Raw genomic sequence first — 24,932 nt, forward strand, 5'->3', positions numbered from 1 at the left:
TTATCATGATGCTACCAAATAGTAGAGAAATTTGAATTAGTGTTTTATAGGTCTTATAATTCTTTGAAATTTCTAATTTCAATTTATAGCTTGGATAGCAGTGCCAACTTTCTGCTAAGTGCATCTGCCATCCTGTTTTGGATCCTAGACTTGTAAATTCGCACAAAAAGATTTTTTGTGGAGACAAAATCCATCTCGCATGCAAGTCATTAATCATTTTATGTTAATTAATAAATTGTATAGATTAGTGCTCATTGCATAATACATAGTCTTATTGGAGTACATAATATTAAAAATAACATAGTATTGTTGCGATTGATAATAAGATAGAGAGTAATATAGATTTTCTTCGTAATAATATTAAAAATTGAAAGAAAATTTTTAATTTTTTCATATTTCAACCCATTTGAGTTAGCTTACAACCATTAATTATTATTGTATCTAATTGCATAGTGATGAAAATCATTTCCATAAATAAATGCAAACTCCAACACGTTGAAAATTAAGTCCACCTATAAAAACTATTAATATATAAAGATATTATAGTTAGAACTCCTAATTATTTAGCCACTTTTACAAACTTATGTAATCTCACGGAGGATTTTTTTCAAATACTTTACTGACCCTCTGATCTTCTGAATGATGTACTGAACCTCATATAGTTTATCTTGGAATATTGAAGATATGTGTGCAATCTCCACATAAAAGAAAATATCATAAAAGTGTAACTTTTCCCATGATTTAAAATTTATTTTTAATGAAATAGCTGCTACTTCATTAATATTTACACTATATAAAGTAATTGTAAAGATTTTGTTTTGAAGTTTCCACTTCAACAAGCATTCACAAATAACATCATATATGTAAGTGTCAGTATGTGAAGGCTCTAACTTAATAAAATTGATGATTACCTTCTTCAACTTCCATGTTTCATCAATATAATAGGTAGTTATGAACATATATGTTATGGTTTAATTAGTGGCTTTACAATCTGTAGTTTGTGACACCCTATAAAGATCCTTTAGGCTACATATAAGCTTTTCTTTCTCACATTCAATAGAATTTTATGCAATCATTTTTTATGATATTCCTTGAAAGTCTCTCAAAATTAGGATTTAACATTTTCAACAATACATTAAATCAAATATCATTAATGAATGCTTATGTATAATTATCATTTTGTAATTAACTCTCTTACGAGTTACTAGTCATAATTTTTGAGATCACAAAATAGAATATTTGAGTCATTATCAACTTCAAAAGACAAGAAGTTTGACCTTTTTTGTTTTATATGAGAGAAGTCAATGAGTTGTTAAACATTTGCTTTTATCTTGTTACATTCCTTAATGTGCCTAAGAAGCCGTGAAGTTGTGCCTATTTTTTGTGTGGATTTTTACCCTGCATCAAATGCATTGGACAAAAAGGACCCAGAATTAGATTTAACATCCACAAAGAACTCTCACACAATGAATTTTCTCTTTCTACCTTTCTTAGCTTGTATGTCGGTATTATTACTTCAAATAACAACTTCAAAAGATTGAGAAATATTATGAGAAATATCATGACTATCTTGTATGAAAACTGACATTTGTTCACTAGTTGATGTAGATTGAGATTGTTCAAATATTGACATTGCAAACAACTAAACATAAAAATAAAATATTACATGAGATCTCATTCATGCATTTGCCTAAGCTTCACATTAAAAATCATAAACTTATTTAATGTCAAGTTCACATATAGTTAAATACATAATAAAAAATGTCTTTGCATTTCTAAATAAAATTAAAAGATATTTATGCAAATACAAACTGTGATGAAACATCTCAATGAGAGAAATCCACGAGCAATTATATGCATATATGTTAAAATGTTATATGCATGGCTTCTAAGTTTAAAATAGATCAAAGAAGACAACTATCAAGACATTAACACTAATTGCTTGCATATAAAAGCGAACTAATCTTAGCCAAACAAAACACAAAAATTGATTAAATATAAAATCTTCCAAACTGAAATTGTTATAAATATGCAGTTGAACTAAGCATCTCAATAAAACAAACCGATAAATATCATAAGCGTTCTGAACTAAATTCTGAATCCAAATGAACCAGCACAAAAAAACTATGAAACACATTTACGATTTCAAATGATGGCCAAATGTAGCATGCTTATAGTTGTCTCGACAAAATTTTAGTTCAATAAAATGTAAATAAACTCCAACATAATAATATTGTCAGCATGTCCTAAATTTATAGATATTATTTAAACAACAACTGTGATCCATATTGATATAAAATGTGACTCGCACTTAACACTATCACTCAGTCAAATAAACTGTGATCCATATTAATACTCAACCAATATGAGAGAATGAAAATTAAGCCACAAACTAAAGAGTCAAACTAAATCAAATATCCAAAAACAATAACATCACGGTTATAAACCCAAATAGTATGAGTTTTTGTCGTCGGTACTTCGAAGTACCAAACCCTAACTAGAGAATAAAACAATCATACTTGCATCTTAGCCCCAAATAGTGATAATATCTTTTCAAATAATAAAAATAAGAGATAAGAGAGAGACTGAGCTATGAACTATCACTCAATGAAAAAATAGATTCAAATTTCAGAATAGAAAGAAGTTCACAGAGACGAGTCACGAATCACAAGCCACGAGCAAGAGAGAACGAGACACGAGTACTCCTTGAACGGTTTGAAATAGTAATTGGCCATTCATTGGAAATGAATTTAGTTGTAGATTGCATCCAAAATTCAACATGTGATTCAACGAACTGATGCTGAAAAGTACAATATATCAAGAAATTGCTAAATGTAAGAGATGAATAATTTTAATAATATTTTTAATAAAAGTAGATATGAGAAAATGCATGATACATATTAATCATTAGAGGATATTACTTTTCACTTAATTCTTTTGTGGTTACATGTTTAATATTTAAAATTAGTTAAATTTTTTATATGAAGCTACATTTTTTAGAGTAATTTATGTGAATGATAAAATTAAAAGTATTAGATATGTAGGTACATAAAAATTATTTTATTTTGGTTCCAATGGTTTAATAAAATTATTTTATTTGAGGAAGAGATTTACAAAGTGCAAGTACAACTAAGGGCGTAACCGCGTAAAAACAACTCGTTGTTTGCGAACAGCTCATGTTTGGCTTATTAAGTAGCTCGTGTCAGATTTGTTCATTAAGCAATCAAGTCAAACACAAATAATTTTTTTTTAGCACAATTTATAAATGAGCAAAAAAAATGCTTAAATATTTGTTTGTTCATGTTCGGCTCATTTTAAGTTGAAATAGAAAAATTAATTACGTAATAATATTTATTTATTTTTTATATTAATTAGTTATAATGTATTTTAAAAAACGCATATAAAATTTTGGGTGATAAAAATGTAAAAATTAAAATTTAGGTGTTAGATATGTAAATACACGGGGATTGGCTATTATGCTTGTAAATGATTAAAAATAATAATAATAAAGCCTAAGCCACCAACAATCTGTGTTTAGGTGTTGGATATGTAAATACATGGATGCATGTAAATGCCAAAATAGAAAGCCGCCGTCTTGTCTTAGTCCCACATATGTGGGAGGAGTTCAATTACAGCTTCAGGAGTCTTTAAATGTAAGAAATACCGCTTTCGAGCACAAATCAAGTGGTCTGGCCTCATCAAAGTTATTGTTGAGCTCAAATAAAAACCAAACACAGCTTAATTTGAATAAAAAAACTAAGGGATCGTTTGGGGGAGCTTGTGCATTTTAGGATAAGCTGCTTATCCTCAATTTCGGCCGGCCATAAGGGTTGACCCGTGGCCCGCGTTTAGTGTAAAAATCCAAACGCAGTTTCGGATAAGCTAGTGAAAAACGCGAATCAAACGGTACGATGACGTTGTTTTGAAAACGCCGCCCACACTTATAAGCTGTCCCAAACGGACCCTTACTCCAGTCGAACACAAAAAGACATTTCACAGAAAAAAACAATAACAAAATAAAACGAGCAGAACAAGAACAAATCTTGAGCTCGCTCAAGCTCAACACGTTTACACCTCAAGGTACAACATCAATATTGGCTAAAGTCAATAAAATAAAGCATATTCTGTGCTTTTCACAATGATTTTCTAAACTAAAATATTGCAAAAACTTTTATCATACTGAACATGCATAAAGTAATTGAAGGATGTCAATCACAAGTCACCTACAACAATGAAAGCATATGGTGACCAGCCTGCCAAAACTACAGAAAAATTAAAATATAAGGTATTAGATCGTTTTTTTTTTTTTTTTTACAACAAAATACTATTGTGCATCTTAATATTTACATTTTAAGTTAAAGATAGAAAATTAAGGGGAAAAAAAGAAGAAGTACCAATTCATCATGTTTCCATTGCTTAGATCATTATAAAACTCATTTATCTATCAGTTACAGATGCTTCTAAGTATAATGAGCAACAAAAAGTCAAAGAAGACTTACATTACTTGACAACACCTATAGATTTATAGATGCGAGCACTTATAACCAATTGAGAACTAGAGGCAAAGAAGTCATCTGGAACAACAAGCAAAGTCTTGGAAGACTGAACACCATTCCACTTCCTCATATTCTGTGCCGAGGCCCTAAAACGAAGCGAACTTCCCCCGCCATCCACTCTGAGCTCGTATGAGAACTCGTCAGACTCGGGACTGCTCGAAGCCATGCAGATCACAGATAGAATATTCCCGAGAAAGGTCTCATGACAGTTCATGAGGAGAAAGAAATGACCATCCTCCCCAAGCAGAATCATACAACGTTGATGCTTTTCCAAAGCAATCATGAAAGATAGATTGTAAGAGAAATTCATCGAAATGTTACCATGCTTCCTTTTGGCATGTGCGAAGAGAAGATTTCTTGAGCCAGAGAATGTGCAGTTGCTGATTGGGCAGAAGAGAGCGGCATGACCGCAACATTCTTCATGATCAGCTTTCACAGCAAAGGATAGAACAGCTCTGCATCCTAAATTGGCATATTTGCATGGGCTCAACATGGATTCGATGACTTTCTCGAGTGCGATGCACCGCCGGTTACCGATAGGTTGAGAACATACGTGACATTTATTTAAGAGCTTCGGACAACAAATATAGCATGCAATATGTCCGTTTCTGCACTGGAAAATCAAGCGAAACAATTTGTTAAATTCATGAGACTGAAATTTTACATAGAAGCATAAATTTTACAGAGAAATTTAAATTACGATAAATGACCACTTCATAAACAAAAGTGACCTTTAAAGAATGATGAACATTTGTAAGAAATTAAAACCTTATGATCTGTATAATATATTCTGAGCATATAATATGATGATTTGGTGAAGTTCAGATTGCCGATTATTGGTTAATATTACTAAGAAATCAACTAAACAAAAATCCAAAAAGCACACACATTAAAAGGGCCGCTATGGGTTCTTGATAAGTTATAATGTGTAGTTTTAAAGTGCTCAAAACTGTTCCTCGAGGACAAATGCAGGGTACCACATATGGCATATAAAATTGAAATTTAATTAAAATAAAGGATAATCATATATGCCTACTACAAAATGCATAAATAATAACAGCAAGTTTAGAATACCGAAAACTAGGATGTATGAGCACTCATACCTTATAGAAGTATTATCATGTTTCGTATGTTTTCTTCATAAGTTCAAAAACTAATCCTTGTGGATGTGCATGAATCTCTCTCCACAAAAACATATCAAGTTCTATGTATGACCATATTCATATCCTGCAAATTTTAAACATTTTTCCTGTTTCCTTATCATGATGCAAGATATCCCTATGTCCCTTACCCTCTTCCTGTTAAAGAGAATAGAGCTCTGTGTAACAAAAAAAATTGTGCAAATTAAATGTAGCAGTTTATCCGGCAGTCACAGAATAGAAGATTCGTAAGAAAAGTTCAAGCAGTTGATACAATTAGAATTCTATATCCTTGTTGTTTATTGTTAGTAAATAAATATGAATCTTCTATATATAACACACAAACAATCGCAGGTCTTCCAATTCCAATTTCTACAAAGAAAAAACGGGAATCATTGGGCGATGATTCAAGAATTCTGACCTGAAAAATGGGCGGACAAAGGGGCACGAAACAGATGTTGCAATCGAGAACATCAGGATCAATTTGAAAGCAAAAACAAAATTCCATTACTCAGCTAGAACATTTATATGGAATAAGTCTCTTTATAGAACACTCTTTATAGGACAATCTTTAAGAAAATCCTTTTTCTGCTAGTTGGATAAGGACCACTACCAGTACTAATTAAGCTATAATGAATTATTTTTAACTGGGCAAGGCCCTATGATTTTTTCTCTATTTTAATTTTCTATATAAAAATTTCTAGTGTACGCACATTCTTCACTTGTCATTGGTTTTTTGTACCATCACAATGTTGAAGGTCCAAGTTGGGTACTAGACCTCTTAAATGTAACCGGCCTCTTCCAAGCTTCGCCGCTCCCTCTTGGATCGGCTCGGTCAAGACCCTAGCTGACGACTAGTTTTTGTTTCATGGGTTAGATGGTCGGATTGATGTTCAATAGGTGGCAGGCAACGTCGACTGAGATTCCTAGTATTTCCATCACTGTCCAGGAGAGAATGTCACGGAGCTCACGTATGGTTTGAATCAACAAGTTCTTATTATCTGCATTAAAGTTATATACTGGTGGGGATTCTAACACCAAAAAATCCTTTGTGCCCTCAGTTAAACCAGCTTACACTCCAAACCTGAGCCAATCAACCCTTCAAAAAAAATTCACGAAATATTGTGACAGTTCATCACCTTTAGACCAACAAAAAAAAACCACCTTATAACCTAGCTTTTATAGCCCACATCCTCACTGAAACCTTTCCACTAATCTTCTTTTACTACCTTAAAAGATAGGCACCATCAAATTCAATTCCACCACACACTCCACTAACAACGAGTTTTTTTTATATTAATTATGGAACTCTTACAAAATGAATTTATAGTAACGTGCCTTCTACGTAGAACAGATGCTTCAAAAAATCTTTCATGTTTTTGTCAGGCACACATGCCTCTAACACTCCCACACACTTGTTTAACAAGCTCAAATAATGTCACAAACATGAGCTCTTTTTTATTTTATTTTTTATAATTGAAGTCAAACACAATCAAAATAGAGCACGTCACAATTGAGACATAAAATGTGATGAAGTGCTAGTTTTTTATAAAATAGACTAGAATATTATATTTTTATCGACGATGGTGAATATTTTAATGAAAAAGATATTACTGTTAGTCATGATGATGATTGTGATACCAAGTGCTTATTGTAGATAATGCATCAGTGTGATGATATATTTCAAAAATATTTTGAAAATTAAATACTATTTTATTCTTTTGGCTTTTTGTGGACAGTATAATGTTGATATCGAAAAGTCACTCCTAGATAGTGTTATGTTAGTGAAATTAAGTACATTTGATAAGAAAATAATTAAATTTGATTAACTATTTAAATATATTTGTAATTAAACTATTTTTTGGTCCTTAAGCTTTTTGCTTGATACATATGCTATAATATTTCATTTGATAATACCCTTTGATAGAAAATATAGATAATAGGGGTTCTAATAACATATTTTGTATTGAACATTGAAAACATTATGTCCATGGCATGCCAAGTGAGGTTTTGTACATTTGAGTCATGTGCCAAGTGCAACTTTGTATATTTGTGTCATGTACATGTTGTGTTGTATCTGTATTTTATATCAGCGTCTATGCTTCATAAGGGGCCTTACAAAATAATATTTGCAGATGATATATTACGATAAATAACCACTTCTTAAGCAAAAGTGAACTTTAAATAATGACAAACATTTGTAAGAAATAGAAACCTTAAAATCAGTCAAATATATTCTAAGCACATAATATGATATTTTGGTGAAGTTAAGATTGCCAATTATTGGATAATATTACTAAAAATCAAATCTAAAATCCTAAAAAGCACAAACACATTTAAGAATGCCGCCATTTCATGTTGAGCATTAAGTTGAACATTTGGACATTAAAAATTTTGGAAACTGTGTTAGAAATGTCATTTTAAGTATTTTATTTTGAGCTTTCTCTACAAACTCTGACATTTTTTACACCAATTGAACGCTTACTGGACACCTTATAGCACACCATGGACTATTATTGTACACATTGGACATAGGAGTAATTATAAAGACATCAAATAAATTTATGAAACTCCAATTACATTGGTAATACTATATAATTTGAAAGCTGAGGAACAAAGAAGCCATTGACAAATAAATTTAAACTGATAAAATGAGAACATTCTAATGTGTAGTTTTTAAAGTGCTCAAAACTTTGAATTTGCTCAAGGACAAATGCAGGATACCACATATGCCATATCCAATTGAAATTTAACTAAAAAATGCATAAATAATACCAGCAAGTTTATAATAATGAAAACTAAGATAGTGTGACAATCATGGTTTACCTTATAAAAATATTATCACGTTTCGTATGTGATCTTAATAAGTTCATAAACTAATGTTTGTCGATGTGCACGAATCTCTCTCCACAAAAAACATATCAAGTTCTATGTATGATCATATTCATATCCTGCACTTTTTCAACTGTTCATGTCTCCTTTTCACGATGTCTCAAATCCCTAAATCCCGTACCCTCTTCCTGTTTCATAGAATAGAACTCGGTGCAACAACATAAAAATCGTGCAAATTATATGTAGCAGTTTTTGCGGCAGTGACGGAATGGAAGATTCGCAATGAAAGTTCAAGCAGTTGAGACAATTAGGATTCTATACCCGTGTTGTTTATTGGTAGTAAGTAAATATGAATCTCCTATATATAACACAGAAACAAGCGCAGGTCTTCCAATTCCAATTTCTACAAAGAAACAGGGGAATCGAGGGTTGTTGATTCAAGAAAACTGACCTGAAAAATGGGAGGACGGAGGGGCTCGAAGCAGATGGAACAGTCGAGAACTTCTGGATCAATCCGAAAGTTAAATTCTCCATTCTTATTATTATTACCTCTACGGAAACCTCCGTCCTCGGCCGTCTCGTCCACTTCGTCTCCGACCTCATCGGACGATTCCTCCTCCTCCGCTTCCGAACATTCCCCTTCGCCCCGATCGCATGTCTTCTTCCTCAAATTCTCGTCTTCCTCGCTGCCCCTTTTCCTCCTTTTGCGCCCGCTCGTGCCCTCGTCCAAGCAGAACCTCGCCATTCCAATTGGCAAATTTCATCAAACGCCTCTTTCCTCTACATGAATTTATCTTGTGTTAAGTGGCCCATCTGACTTGAACAAAAACTTTATTGATAAGGCATAATCAAAGAAATAGTACATTAAGTCATTTTCTCTTAGGTTAAAAAATAAAAAAATATATAAAGATAATAAACTTTGGAGTTGTGTAATGATGTCATCAGGTTGATAATGGGATAAATATTCATGAATCTCTAGAAAATCCAATGGGTTTCACAGACAAATCAAATGACATTACATTGGGATGGTCATAAGACAAACAATAAACATCATTTCTTTAGGTCGGAATTTTGAGCCAACTGAACGGGAGGATATCTGAATGAAAGATAGAAGTAACTCAATGCGGGACCCGCTATCCATGTAAGTTCTGAAGCCCCTAAGAAAATGGTCAAACGACCCCTCAAGGAAACCTTTGAGAAGGTTTTTTTGTCCAAGAAAGATTGCCCACCAGATTACGGTGGTACACCGTGCCTGGCGGTATAGTTTATCCCAACAACAGGAGTGTCGCTTCTCAAAATTTTCCATTAAAAGGGCCAACTAATGAATTTTCAGCCTCCCAAATGTCTTCCAGCCGACCAAAGGCCTCCATCTGGCAGAGCGATAAGGTTGTTGAGTCATTGGGTGCCCCTATTCAGGCGGTTATGAATTCAAAAAGGTGTCAAAATTAGTTATGAATATGAAAATGTGTCAAAACCATTTATGCATACCAAAATGTGCCAAAAGTAACTTGAAACGCCCCAATTAAAACACTAACAATCATGTAATTGTCAACTCGGTACCCCCTAAATCTGTAAATAGGGGATTGTTTTTACAATGAAAAAGGTCGTTGATTTGTCATACCCAAACTCTTGCATTTACGGTGCACTTTTCTCTCTCTCTCTCTGTGTTTCTCTCGTTCTCTCTCTATTTATTTATCTCATCCTGTGCTTTATTCCTTGGGAGTGATTCACAATATATATCTAAATTCAACAATATTTAAAACATTAAAAGTAGATGAGGTAGATATATATATATATATATATGGTGGTAGACAAATAATACATGCATTGTCATTGATAAGCCATACAACTGGGAAAGGTCCTAGCTACCATGGACTTAGGGTCCGTTTGGGGCAGCTTATTTGGTGTGGTGACGTTTTGAAAACACACCTGACTTGTTTGGGTAAACTGCGTTTTGGCAGCTTATGCATTTTCAAAATGCTGAAAACAATGTTTTCGCACCACACCTATCTAGGTGAAGTGGTAACTTTCTAGCTGCAGTCCTGCTTTTCCAAAAAAAATAAAAATTTGTAATAGCCACCGCAGCTAGCTTATCGACATATTATTTTTAATCAGTTTATCAACAGATTATTCAATACGCTGTAGCTGCCCCAAACAGACCCTTAGTTTTGAGTATGTGCTAGAAGCAAATCCTTCTTTTCCAAGATAAATTATCACTAGATCACCTTCCTAAAATATAGTATCACAGATGTGTATTTTCTTGATGTTTGTATTGGACGTTGAAAGCGTCTAGTTTGGCACGTACCTCATATGAAAGTTTCATATGATCACGAGCTATTTAAGAAGCAAATTTATTTAGCATTTATGTAGGATGGTAAGGTCTATAGCATGATTGGGATGTTGGGAGTAAAAAATATGCCACTAGAATGATTAATGATCAAATTATATGCACTCTAAATGCACCAAAAAACACTCTCATTGCTTTAAATGTTCCTTTATGTGATATTTTAACATATTGTTGAGCATTGTGAATACCTTAGTTTATATTTTATTTTGGATTTGCTGAGAAACAAAATATGAGCAAACTCCGTCATGATATTAGTGGACATATTTTTTAAAATGACACACTTCATTGTTGTTTGAAATACCTTTAATGCTCTTCATATTGCTCATATGTTTTTTTCCATGAGATCATTTGATTTCTTGGTTTACTTCAAAGCCTAACCTTCGATCGTGATGTGAAGTTCATAAGCAATTTTTAGAAGGAGCATTGGAATCGCCTAAACATTTCACTGCAACTAAGTTTGACATATCATCTACTAACAAATGGGCAAACCAAAGTTGTCAATGAGATGGATTTGGTGTCAGCTATGGTGTATATAAATCGATATTTTGTTGTTTGCTTTTGTTTGATTGAAATACTGGATATTTTTTTAACAAAATGAATAACAACTAGTTGTAATTTTGGCCAAAAGAATATATTATGCAACTAGCTTAGTATTTACTCTCTTTTTGAGTGAGTTGTTGGTCCACCCACATGCAATTCTTTTATAAGTTGCATACAAAGAGATGAATTTGGTTGGTTGCCTTTAGAAAGAAATTTGTTTCATAAGAAATAATGAGAAATTAGATGGGAATTATCGCGATGGTACTAAATAGTATAGAAATTTGAATTAGTGTTTTATAGTTTTTATAATTCTTTGAAATTTTTAATTTCAATTTATAGCTTGGATAGCAGTGTCAACTTTCTGCTAAGTGCATTTGTCATCCTGTTTTGGATCCTAGACTCGTAAATTTACACAAAAAGATTTTTTGTAGAGATAAAATCTATCTCGCATGGACGTCGTTAATCATTTTCTATTAATTAATAAATTTTCTAGATTGGTGTTCATTACATAATACAATTTTTTTGGAGTAGATAATATTAAAAATAGCATAGTATTGTGAAGTTGGCAATAAGATAGAGAGTATTAGAGATTTTCTTCACAAAAATATTAAAAATTGAAAGAAAATTTATAATTTTTTCATATTTCAACCCATTTGAGTTAGCTTACAAACTATTTATTATTACTGTATCTAATTGCATAGTGATGGAAATCATTGTCATATACAAATGCAGACTCCAACATGTTGAAAATTAAGTCCACCTAGAAAAAATATTATATAGATATTGTAGTTAGAACTCCTAATTATTTAGCCACCTTTACCAACTTATGTAATATCATGGAGGATTTTTTCAAATATTTCATTGACTCTATAATCTTTTGAATGATTTTATGAACCTCCTTTAGCCTGGCTTGAACCATTATATTGAAGATATATGTGCAAATTCTCACATAAAAAAATATCATTAAAGTGTAATTTTTCCCATAATAGAAAATTTGCTTAATGAACTAGCTTTTACTTCATTACTATTTACACTATCTGAAGTAATTGTAGAGATTTTGTCTTTAAGTTCTTACTTGAACAAACATTCACAAATAGAATCATACATGTAAGTGTCCGTATGTGGAGGCTCTAACTCAATAAAATTAATGATTACATTCTTCAACTTCCATGTTTCATTGATATAATAGCTAGCTAATAATAGATATGCTATGATTTAATTAGATGCTTAACATAATGTAGTTTTTGACAACCTATGAAAATCTTTAAGGCTACATATAAGCTTTTCTTTCTTACACTCAATATAATTTTACGCAATCATTTTTTATGATGTTCCTTGAAAGTCTTTCAAAGTTAGGATTCAACATTTTCAACAATACATTAAATAAAATATGTTCAAATATCATGAATGAATACTTATGTATAATTATCATTTTGACAATTAACTCTATTATAAGTTACTAATCATAATTTTTTAGATCAAAAAATAGAATATCTGAGTCATTATTAGCTTCACAAAGCAAGAAGTTTGACCTCTTCTGTCTTTTAACAGAGAAGTCAAGGAGTTGTTGAATATTTGCTTTTATCTTGTTACATTTTTTTACATGGCTAAGAAGATGTGAAGTTATGCATTTTTTTGTGTGGATTTTTACCTTGCATCAAATGCATTGGACAAAAGGAACTTTGACCCCCCCTTATAATTAGATTTAACATTCACAATGAACTCTCAAACAATTAATTTTCTCTTCCCATCTTTCTAAGGTTGTATGTTAGTACTAGTAATTTCAATAACAACCTTAATAGATTGAGAAATATTATGAACTGTCTTTCCATCTTATATGACAACTGACATTTGTTGAGCATTATGCAAGGAAAAAGGAGAGAGGGCGGGGGGTGGGGGTGGAGAGAGAGAGATAGAGAGAGAGACTCAAGGATTTTATTTTTCACTTAAGAAATTTAGAATGTTGTCTTCTACCTTTCGAAATACCCCTTTGACTCTATATTTAAGTTTTAAGTGGTACAAAGGATGCTAAACTATAATGTAACAGGTTAATGCATGATATCTTTATTATAGACATACAAACGTAGTGAGATTCTACACTTTAATGTAATTAGTAAATGCATTATACATTTATTATAGACATATGGACGCAGTGATTAGAATTCAAATAAACTAGACAAGTGCCTTTCGAGTTTGAGCTCTCCAAATTAAGGACGTGTCTTACAAACTTAACCCCTCTAACTAGAGCGAGTGCCTTCTAAGCTTAGGCTGAGGGCCTCAAATCTCAATTCTTAGTAAGTTCATCCAATCTTTTCAGCTTTATTATAAATTATATATTTGGAGATACATCAACCACTTCACTTATACATTAGTGTATATTTAGTAAATTTAACAATTAATTTGGAAATATATTTATAATAATCTTATCAAAATTATGTTCTTAAGTACTATCTTGAAAGTATACACTTCATCCTCTCTGCGATTTTATTGTTTTCTTTAATTTTGATTAAACAACCCCATCTCCCTCCTACCCTATCTACCTGCCCGAACTGGCCGACGTATCGCTCCCCTTCTCCTGCCCGAAAAGCTCGCCAACATCCCGATCCCCTCTCCAGGTCTCGCCGCCCATCGCCTTCGTAACCGAACTCTCGCGATACAGTCGACATTAGAGCTAACTGGGAAGGCAACGACGGGATCGCGGCGTACAGAGCCCCCCAAACTCCCATCTTTCTTCTCCTTCCGCACCGCTTCTATCCGAAACCATGGAGGCAGATGGAGGAAGGAAAGTTTGCATCTTCCTTTACCAGATAGCCCCTCAATGATGCAAATAATTCAGATTGATGTTTTTTTCTGTATCAATTCGAAGTATTGATCCGGTAAGCTGTCAAGACTGCTCTGTATCCTGTGAATATATTGGAATTGCATCCGTTGGGATTTGAGCTTCATCGGAACTAGGGAAATTGCTGTCTATGGCCGGGAAAGTGGAGCAAGGGAATGAGAATTGGCTCTCTGCTGTGGTGCCCCTTTTGAAGCTCTTGTGTCTCACTGTCATTGGCATCATACTCGCCCACCCCAAAACTCGAATTGTTCCCCGTGCTACCCTCAAGCTTCTAAGCAAGCTTGTCTTCGCTCTCTTCCTTCCATGCCTCATATTCGTCCACCTTGGCGAATCCATCACCTTGGAAGAGGCCCTTCAGTGGTGGTTTGTGCCGGTTAATGTGCTCATTAGCACCGCAATCGGTTGTGTTCTTGGATATGTTGTGGCAATCATTTGCAAGCCGCCGCCGCAGTTCTTTAGATTGACGGTGATCATGACTGGATTTGGTAACACTGGAAATATTCCCATAGCCATTATTGGATCTGTATGCCACAGCTCAAATCAACCCTTTGGCCCTCAATGTCGTCAAACAGGCGTTGCCTATGTCTCTTTCGCCCAATGGGTTGCGGTAATTCTTGCGTACACCTTGGTATACCATATGATGGAGCCCCCTATGGAGTATTATGAGATTGTGGCAGAGGAAAATGAGATTGAGGAAGAGCATGCTGCTAGTAATATTAGCAGGCCTTTGCTCCAAGAAGCAGAGTGGCCTGGCATGGAGGAGAAGGAAACCGTGAATTCGAAGATTCCGTTCATTGCGAGGGTCTTCGCTAGTATGTCAGGTTCATCACAAAGCACCATCCCTGATTTAGATCTAACTGAAGTGGGAGGCATATATCCTGCTCCAAACAGTCCAAAGTCTATAAGGTGCTTGGCAGAACCGAGGGTTGTCCGGAGGATGAGAATTGTTGTAGAAGAAACTCCTATCCGACATATTCTTCAGCCTCCTACAATTGCGTCTCTGCTGGCCATTATTGTTGGGATGGTTCCTCTATTTAGGAATTTTGTATTCGGGAGCGATGCACCGCTGTCGTTTTTCACTGACAGTTTGGAGATCTTGGCAGGAGCAGTTGTTCCTTCGGTGATGCTAATTCTTGGAGGAATGCTAGCCGAAGGACCGAACGAGTCGTCTCTTGGAATCAGAACAACAATTGGTATTATTGCTGCAAGGCTTTTGATTCTGCCATTTATTGGAATAGGGGTGGTGGCTACTGCAGACAAGTTGCATCTTTTGTTACAAGAAGGTCAGATGTACAGATTTGTTCTCCTGTTGCAGTATACCATGCCGACTGCCATCTTGTTGGGAGCCATTGCAAGCTTGAGGGGTTATGGTGTAAAGGAAGTTTCAGCTCTATTATTTTGGCAGCATATCCTGGCTCTTTTATCACTCTCTGTGTACATTGTTATCTACTTCAAGTTGCTTTCGGATGTGTGAGGTCAGGATCTTTCATTTCTTTCCTGCGCATTTGAAGATCTAATAGTACTAAACTTTTTAAATTAATTTGTCTGTACTCATATTGCTGTATACTTGCCCCTCTTATCAATTTGTGTATCTTTTTCTCTTTCTACTTTGTTCTTCATTATATTTTAGATAATAACCACCAATTTATTGCTCCCATCATCTTTTTTTTTTCAAGTTATTCTAGTTAATGTTTGCGTCACTTTCATTTTAGTTATTTTTGGTCAATTGACATGGTACCTGTATGATGATACAAACCATGCATTATTAGAAAAGATTAAGGGTCTGTTTTGGGGCGGCTTATAAGTGCGGGTGGCGTTTTCGAATTGCTGTCTCACCGTTTGTTTCGCATGTTTGAACTGAGTATCCTAAAATGGCGTTCTGTAATTTCTTATCAACGCGATCGCAGTTATACCCGCAATCCGCTTTCGTCTGCACTTATTTTATCCCCCTGCCCTCGCTCGCTCACGGAACCTACTCCACTCTTCTACCGAAAGCTAGGCGAAGCCATTCTTGATGACCAAGAAATTAAAGTTGGATCCTCGCATCTATACTCTTTCGTCATTTTCTTCACTACAAAAACTAATTGAGGACAAGGCAGCTCATTGACTTATCAAACCAATGCTTCAGACTTGATTTATATGAAATCCTTTCTTGGTGATATCAACTTGTCGAGCAATTGATTCTCCTTAAGGTTGTGTTTTTCTTTTAGATCTCGGACTTCAATTCATGCCTTGCGAGTATTCTGCTGTTTTTTTTAGCATTTGCGGGATTCTTTACCGGAATTTCATCATTCATATCTCCTATATATTTGACTGTTTATATTACGCTTATGCATTGAATGTCTCATAATTTATAGAATGAATCTCGTGTGGGTTGAATAATAATAATAATGATTAGTGGTACACTTAGGTCTCTTTTCGAATTACTATGTTTTGGAGCGCTTGATGGAATTGTTTTCTTTTATCAAGGAGGCTTTTCTTCAAAAATTGGAAATATTTCGCTGCTCCTATTGAATTCCTTATATATCTGACTCACGTCTTACTGTTTATTGTTCTTCCCAACTTTTCTTTCATATTATATACTACTGGTATTTCTCTAGAATAATTTCATGATAAGTAATTTAATTAATAAATTTCTCATGCTGATAAGTTATTTTATTTGTATGAGATATTATTTTTCTGTCAGTTAGCTTTTATTAAAGGTTCTATTTTTGCTCTTTCAATTAAATTTCTTCTACAGCTGCGTTGTCATTTTGAATTTCTGCTTCTTAGCGTCTCGTTCTATGAAAATTCTGGTAAGACTCTAGGATTTCTTACAATGTTCTTAATGCAGTCATAAATCTTATGCTCGTGGGTTCTGTAATTTGGACATTTCTGTTTAGAATATACTGAGGTTGTCATCTGCCAATTTTGAAACAAAATTGAGGTATCTATAGTGAAATTTGGGGTTGCTTTGTTTCCATACAATAAGAAGTCATTTGTCGGTAATAAATCTCTCACCAAGTATTTGTTCCCCTCCTCTCCAAAAGGCTGGTAACATCCTCATAACTTTTTGTTTATCATACATAGTGATATCATAACACTTCTGCATTAAACGTTCAGAGCCGCACTATCTTCCCATATAAAATTTCAACTTATATTATTGATAATAAGCATTTTGATTTTAAATTAAAGGATTCATCTATGAGCATTGTTCTGTAAAAATTGAACCTTCAAGAGGTGATCTTTTTTTTCCTATTTTTTTATGTTGATTATATTCATAAAAACTTAATTGGATTATGTGAATTACATTTTTTGGATTCAACATCATTGATTTTCCACTCCTTATCTATTTTACGTCATGTCTCATATGAGATGTTGCAGGATAAATGAGCAGTGCAAGTAAATGGGAAAGAGCTTGCATGAAATTCCAATATCATGCTCTTAAGTGAATGAACTAATATTTAACTTGTATGGGATGCAAAATTATCAATGTTTTTTATCTTTGCGATTATTTTTAATCATTGAGTCTTTGTTACATAGAATTAATTGTATATGAATTTTGGCTTACATGAAAGAGAATCCTTTGTCAATGCTAGACCTTGAAACAATCTCATGCAATTCACCCAGTTATAAATTCGTCTTGCAATATAGAAGAGCCATTAGTTTTTGTTTGAAGCAAAAGATTAGGAACCCTTGTACATTTCATTTTGGTCAAATAAACCATTAGGTTTTTTACATGGCATCCTATTTTTATGTTTTTGGTCTGTGAGTAGAGGCCCTTTTATATACTATAAGAGTTCAAATATTAAAGTCATCTGCAAACTGTGACGAGCCTAAACAAATAAGAGTTATTCTTTTGGACAAAAAAATCATCCTTATGTTAAAATAATCGTGGGATGATTCTTACAGCTTCCAGCATTAAAGATGGTTGTTAAAAATTTGTTCTTCATTCTCATCATACTAGCGTGTTGTGTTTGTATCCGGTGAAAGCAAAAATAGTAATGAGCATTAATACAAAGCTACTATTAAACTAGCATAATACAACACTCTTATATGTTGTTGGATTTATGCTAAACTGTTCTCTGATTTATGCTAAACAACATTGTTGCATAGGGGCAGAATGGTCATTTATTCAAAAACAACCGCAAATCAGCTGTTTTTCAAACGCACAAACCAAACTGATAGTCAGCTTATCCAGATCAGCTCCTGATAAGCAGGATAAGTTGTTTATCTGAATAAGCTGGATAAACTGCAGCTGCCCCAAACAGAGTTCTTCTCTTGTCATTGCCTTTAAGTAGCCTATATTTTTAACAATTAGCCATGCTGTTGATTTGCTGTTTGCAATTAGTTATTCAGTTACTGCTCTAAACATTTTGTTGCTTTAACCATGTTGAATGAAGCACAACATCCAAATCGAACCTTTAAATCTCTACAACCCTTATTGTTTTCATAGTGTTTGGTGATCTTGTTTTTGTTCATCCAGAGGCGCCTTTGAGAGTTATATGTGAGCTTGACATTGATAATTATTTCAGAGGTTAGGGATTATGAAAAGTAAAAAAGAAAAAAAGTGATGAGATGATAGGGAGAGAAAGGAAGCGATAATGGAATAATCAATTAGAAGTTTCTTGCTGTTCTTACACTTGAAGCACTTGAGCTCTGAATGATTTCTTTCCTATTGACTAGTCTTATATGCAAATAGGGTTTTAGGAAGTCCAAAAGTTGTTTCTTTATTATAAATTCTAGGAGCCTAAAGTTTTAAGGAGGTTTGATGCATTTCATAGCTTTTATTTTTGTTATCCACCTTCCTTTTGTGATAAGGTTGGTAGAAGGCAAAGAGAATTAGCCATTTAGCACCAACCTGGTGTTGCCTCTCAGTTATTACCAATTTTTTTATCCCAATTGTCTTATTGGAAGTTTTACCATTTAATATATAGATTCTAAGGTAATCATGTGAACCTAATTAGATGGTCAATGGTGCGTATTTAAACAAAAAACCAATTCCCTTCTTATTAACCTTGATTTACATGTTTCTGTGTGATTATGAGCGTAATAATTGCTTAAAAAAATCAAATAAATGTCACATAAGAGCGTTTTGATGCAAGGAAAAATGTGCAAATAAAACATAAAGGTATGTTTTTTGTGGTTTGGCCTAACTGCCAACATTCACATATAAGCAACTTGAACATTTCACTATTTTTTTTTTCAACCTTATTATTCCACTAAAAATTACTCATTTGCTTTTAAAGCCAGTAGAAAAATCATTATAACATGTCCTTACTCTCCTTCAAGGAAGAGTACAAATCCATTAGTACAAAGCATCTTTTTAGAGGGTGTCCGCCCTCTTTGAGTCTTCCGACCAAAATTAAGTAACTTATTGCAAGAGTATAAGTTCAAAATGAAATTAAAAATAGTAAAATAGAGCTTTTTCTTCAGCTTTATCTACAGTAGAGCTCAATTGAAAGAGGTATTGCAGGTTTTGATTACTATGAGCTCAGAGATCTTTAAATAGTGAACTTTAGGGTTTTAAGAGAGTATAACATTTATGAGCATCCGATACATTCTGACAACCACAAATCATTGAGCATTTATAGGATGGATAGTAGGGGATAAATTGCATGAAGAAACTTTTACCCATACCTCTAAAATACCGTAAATTACTCCACTAGCCGTTAAAAAACTATTTTTTACTATACTGGTCATAGAGTCCATTGGAGCCTATCAACATATTCAGAGGGGTATATCAAAGTTTAAATTGTTGGGAGATCATTTAACTTATAATTCATGTTGTATACCCTGAGGGCATAATTGCCCAGGTAGGAGGAGGGGGTGCAATTGGCATGTGAGACTAGCAAAGATCTCATAAAATTGGATTGAGGATGAACTCATCAGGTCAAGTTCCAGGTGGTTTTGCTAACCGAATCCAAGATCAAGGCAGGCTCATCAGCTGGCTACAGGAATACATCCACTAAGCTCATGGAAAACTCACCCGATGCCATCAACGGGCTCTCAGGAACGACATAATTCAGATAGCCACCCAAGCTCGGAGAGCTACCCAATAACTATCAGCCGAAGATCTAGCTATTTCTCCAGTTTCGATGGTAAATGCCAATCCAAGTTTTTACTTCGGATGTACACCTCGAGTATTTTTTATATCTTTAGATGTATGGCTATCCTACTACTTTTTTTATAGCTTTTGGATTCCTACCTAAAAATAAGCGATCTCAGGGAAAGCCAAATTTCTGCATTCCTTCTGCATTATAGCTTCTTGAGTATCATAGTGGATTTTTGAACAGCTACTCACCTCTGTTTTCCCTTCTGTCTTCCTCTATATTAGTAAGATTTTGTTATAATCCATGAGCAAAATAGGATCTAACACATGGTGCCTCCTCAACTCATTCATGTTATGTTGTCTACTTAAAGATAATAATGCTGCTTATAGCTCATTTTAAATGTATTTTATCATACTTCTTAATTATAATAATGTGTTATGAATAGGATTAGGATATATAATTAAAAACTAATATTAGTTTGAGTAGGTTTAGTGTATTGATGATCTTTTGAGTCTTAGATATCAAGCATATCAATATATCATCCACATATGCATTAAAAAGTCAAAACTATGCACCTAGAACTTAGTTACAATGCTTTTGAACAAATCATAGATGAGATGCCATGTTATGTTCCACTTTCCATACGGTTTTGCATGCTCTATCCTAATTTAGTATTGAATACCTAAACTTCTCTGCACATGCTGCTTCATGTTTAACTATACTATATATATATATATATATATATCGTGCGCTTTTGGGTGACAAGTTAGTAGACAACTGTCAGTCGTAAGACCCATCCGATCCGGGTTCGATCCCTATAGGGACGGATAACACATATGAGGAGCGGTATTCTCAAATACCACTTTTTTAAACAAATATATATATATATATATATATATATAAAGTGAAGTGTCAAAATGGTCTCCAAACTATTTACATGGGGTCATTTTAGTCCCAATCTATAAAATATCAAATTAGTCCGCAGTTTCCTCTTGGGACTAAAATGACTCCCTCCAAAGATTCCCCGCCCCCTCATATATATATATATACACACAAACAACACAATTCTTATGAATTTACATATCTACCACCTAATACTCATGTCACATCAAAAATACTAGTGTCATTACCATTTAAAAAATGAAATACAACTTTTCATAGGTAAAGTGACAAATTTTGGATTTTAGTTATGTAAATTCATAGAAATTATATGGCATGTATGTAAATCTTCCATACGGAATTGGACTCACCACCTTATAATTCTTGGACAGGTGCTGCTTATAAAGTACTGAAGGATTAGTAGATTGCCGATGAGTGGGTCAGGAGCAGGTCAGCAAAGTAATGGTAAAGGTAAAATGTGCCGCGCTACACGATTAGACCTCCTGTAGCTGTAGCTGTTTCCTGTAATATTATAGATTGTTTGATGAATATTTTTATGAATGAACGTTGTCGTGAGACATTTTTAAATTGTGATATCAATTGCTTATGATGAAATACATTTGCATGCATACCTGCCACTCAATTCCTATGTATTTACATTTCTAACACCTAAACTTTAATTTTTACATATATACCATCCTATCCATCATTGAAAAAATGTATTCAACTTTTTAAAAGTTATAAAATAGTGATATTTTTATGACTGAGGATTTTGGGAGTGAAACATTGCATCATAGTATGATTTGAAGCAAAATTGTAGGTTCTTTAAACCTCAAATGATAAAGCAATTTGTTATAAAGATAAGATGAGGATCATCCTCTAACTTGAATGCCATATTCAAGTTCTAGAGGAACATTGGATTTTTTTTCCTTAGTTTTAATTTCATTAATATATTGTGAAGTATGGCTTTGATCAACAATACATAATATTATTTTGTGTACTTTCATCTTTTCTAAGCAAGTTTTTAATGAAAACCATACATTTTTAAAATGCCACAATTTCAACATATTTTGGAGTGTCATTTAAACTATTTTTGGAAAAGAATTTTCAAATTATTTAAGAATTAAAGGATACGAGTAGCATGAAATAAGAATATATTTCATTTTGTCTTATAAGTCATTTTCAAATGTAAGTACATCATTATTTATGTGTGTTTGTATACTATAAAACAAAACTACATGTTTTATGATGTTATGTAGGGGCATGTACCCTATCTCTAAGGTAGTAATAGAAGATATATTTGAAGAAGGCAAGTTGCACATAAAATTTTGTGAACACGGTTTATTAAACAAGTCCTCCTATGATTTTCAATATTTTTTTTTCAAAAGGGGGCATAGGATAAATATTCTCATCCACATTTCACTTTAGAGAAGCATTATGTCAACCTCTTCCCTTGTTATTCATCTCATCTCCTTTATTAAAAGAGAATAATCATAAAGGAAAAGGAACCTATTTATAATCTAAATTTAGAGGAGAGATCAAGTGAATGCATTTGACTTTTCTTCAGCATAAAATAATTCATATCAAATATGCTTATCTTAGGGTTAGAAGTTTAATAGTTCTAATTGTAAAATATTGATAAAGAACCCAAGGTTTATCAAGATATGATTTAAAGTATTACTATATATTAAGGTAGTGACGTGTCAGGGTACATTATGATCTATTACCTTAAATAATAAATAATTATTTAAATCACATCAAAAGATTCTCACAAGAAAGAACTTTCATTTTTTCCTTGATAAAGTAAGATTGCAATACTTTAGGTTTAAGGAATTTTTTTATTAGTCTCAAGAAATTTTGGTGGCAAGGCTAGAGCATCATAAATACTTACTCAAAAGAACATGCATCTCTTCCACACTCATAGGTAATGAGGTTCTTCTTCTTCTTCTTCTTCTTAAGAATCATATTATTCATTTCATTAATATCAGTATCTTCTTCTTCTTCTTCTTCTTCTTCTTCTTCTTCTTAAGAATCGTATTATTCATTTCATTAATATCAGTATAAAATATAAGATAAGAATAGTATTATTCATTTCATTCTTCTTCTTCATTTAATCATACACACCACTTCATGTAGAATAAACTCTATAATAAAGGGTCAAGCTTTACGATAACTAATGAAAGTAGAATCACCATAAGATAATATACAATAGAAAATGTATTTGAATATAAAAACATTCCAACATAAATATCTAGAACTATAGCTAGAAATTGATATTATAATTTGTCATGTCTAGCTAGGAATTATGACTAGGCATTCAACTAGAGGATCGATTAGATATATAACTAACCCTACCAATACATTGCTAGATCAACTAAGATGTCAATTGAATATAGTACCATAATCAAAAGAATCTTAACCAAGAAAGAAACCTATATTAAAGGATTAATTAGAAATTACTAAAATTAATTAATCTTTAATTATAATATAATTTTCTAACATGTCACAAAATTATGTGGAAAGGAAAGGATAGTATAACAAAGCACTCGAGGTTTAAAGAGATAGTATAACAAAGCATTTCGATGTCCTGCATACCACTAAAATGCAAAACCAGGCGAGAATGTAACAAAGAGATGGTATAACTAAGCATAATTATTCTAATATTATAGCATAAAGCTCAAATTTGAATAATATTCTATCTTAGAATCTATTTTTTTATCAAACTAAATGAAAGATGTGGGCATGAAGCCATTATGATAAGATACATCTTCATTTTTTTTTTCTAAAAATGATTAGCCTTTCTTCATATTGGGTTCTCAATATCATGCTTTCATGGTAGTTTTAACTTTGTATCTTTACCATTGATTGGGTATGAGCATCAGTTAAGACATAAAATGAGGTAAAATAAAAGAAATATTAAAAAAATAAAAAAGTCAAGAAAAAGAAGAAGAAAATCTATTATGAGTCTGCTTTTTATCTCTTAAAAAATATATAAGTTGTGCTTCTACAAATATTTTTTTGATAAAATGAAAAGACATGTAGAGTTGATATTGGATTGCTTATTTTGTTAGTGATGTAATAAGCAACATTTAATGGTCTTCTCCTTATGGAGGCTAGGTCATCCTTCCACTAAAATGATACTTTGATTTTCCTCCACTTTCACCAGCCTAAAGAGGCAACTACATCTATAAGTCAATCAATCATATGAAACATCAAAATAAAATAAAAAAGGTAAACTAAAATTTAATTTTTATAATTATTCTTAAGAAATTCTAATAAATATAGTGAAATTTAAATGGCATTTAAGTGGCTCACTAGTTTATCAAGGCAGACTCCATTTAAATGTTTAATTAATTATAAAAAAAATAAGCATAATGAAGAAACAAGATGCATTCAAAACTCTCAAGATTTACTAAGAGAGGCAAAACAATTATTCTATCTAGTAAACAATTTATAAGCCCTTAAATTAAGAAAGAAAAATGCATTAAATAAGAAGTTTCATTCAAACTAACACATTTTATTTCTTACAAGGAAATAAAACTTTAGGAATGACTTTGGAGAAATGAGCACCCACCAATTTGGTTACTAAAAACACTAGATCCTAAAAAGATGCAAAAGTAGATCAAGTGTTATCTTCCATGAAATTAACCTTGGATAAATTAACCATTAAAAAATGAATTTGATCACCATGTCAGAATTGACTAGATCTTAAAAATCTTATAAAATTATGCATAGAGATGACCTCAATCATTAAACCATGAATTTCTT

General features: G+C 32.8%; 2 protein-coding genes across 5 annotated transcripts; one reads left to right on the forward strand and one right to left on the reverse strand.

Moving 5' to 3' along the window:
• Positions 1–4,172: 4,172 nt before the first annotated feature.
• On the reverse strand, positions 4,173–9,345 carry LOC110030274 (putative E3 ubiquitin-protein ligase SINA-like 6). Of its 3 annotated transcripts, none has more exons than XM_020732921.1 (3): positions 8,979–9,345; positions 4,500–5,169; positions 4,173–4,262 (listed from the first exon to the last, which is right to left on the reverse strand). In XM_020732921.1, the coding sequence occupies exons 1-2, from the start codon at positions 9,270–9,272 to the stop codon at positions 4,501–4,503; spliced, it is 963 nt and encodes a 320-aa protein (XP_020588580.1). In that variant the 5' UTR covers positions 9,273–9,345; the 3' UTR covers positions 4,173–4,262; position 4,500. The 3 variants fall into 3 exon arrangements, with proteins under 3 accessions (XP_020588580.1, XP_020588589.1, XP_020588571.1); XM_020732930.1 differs by having other exon boundaries at positions 4,195–4,223; XM_020732912.1 differs by lacking the exon at positions 4,173–4,262 and having other exon boundaries at positions 4,383–5,169.
• Positions 9,346–13,901: 4,556 nt separating this feature from the next.
• On the forward strand, positions 13,902–21,594 carry LOC110035157 (protein PIN-LIKES 2). Of its 2 annotated transcripts, none has more exons than XM_020739400.1 (2): positions 13,902–15,728; positions 21,557–21,594. In XM_020739400.1, the coding sequence occupies exon 1, from the start codon at positions 14,384–14,386 to the stop codon at positions 15,725–15,727; it is 1,344 nt and encodes a 447-aa protein (XP_020595059.1). In that variant the 5' UTR covers positions 13,902–14,383; the 3' UTR covers position 15,728; positions 21,557–21,594. The 2 variants fall into 2 exon arrangements, with proteins under 2 accessions (XP_020595059.1, XP_020595067.1); XM_020739408.1 differs by lacking the exon at positions 21,557–21,594 and adding an exon at positions 20,137–20,323.
• Positions 21,595–24,932: the final 3,338 nt, after the last annotated feature.

The sequence above is a fragment of the Phalaenopsis equestris genome, unplaced genomic scaffold (assembly GCF_001263595.1).
Source record: "Phalaenopsis equestris unplaced genomic scaffold, ASM126359v1 Scaffold000002, whole genome shotgun sequence".
Lineage (NCBI taxonomy): Eukaryota > Viridiplantae > Streptophyta > Magnoliopsida > Asparagales > Orchidaceae > Phalaenopsis > Phalaenopsis equestris.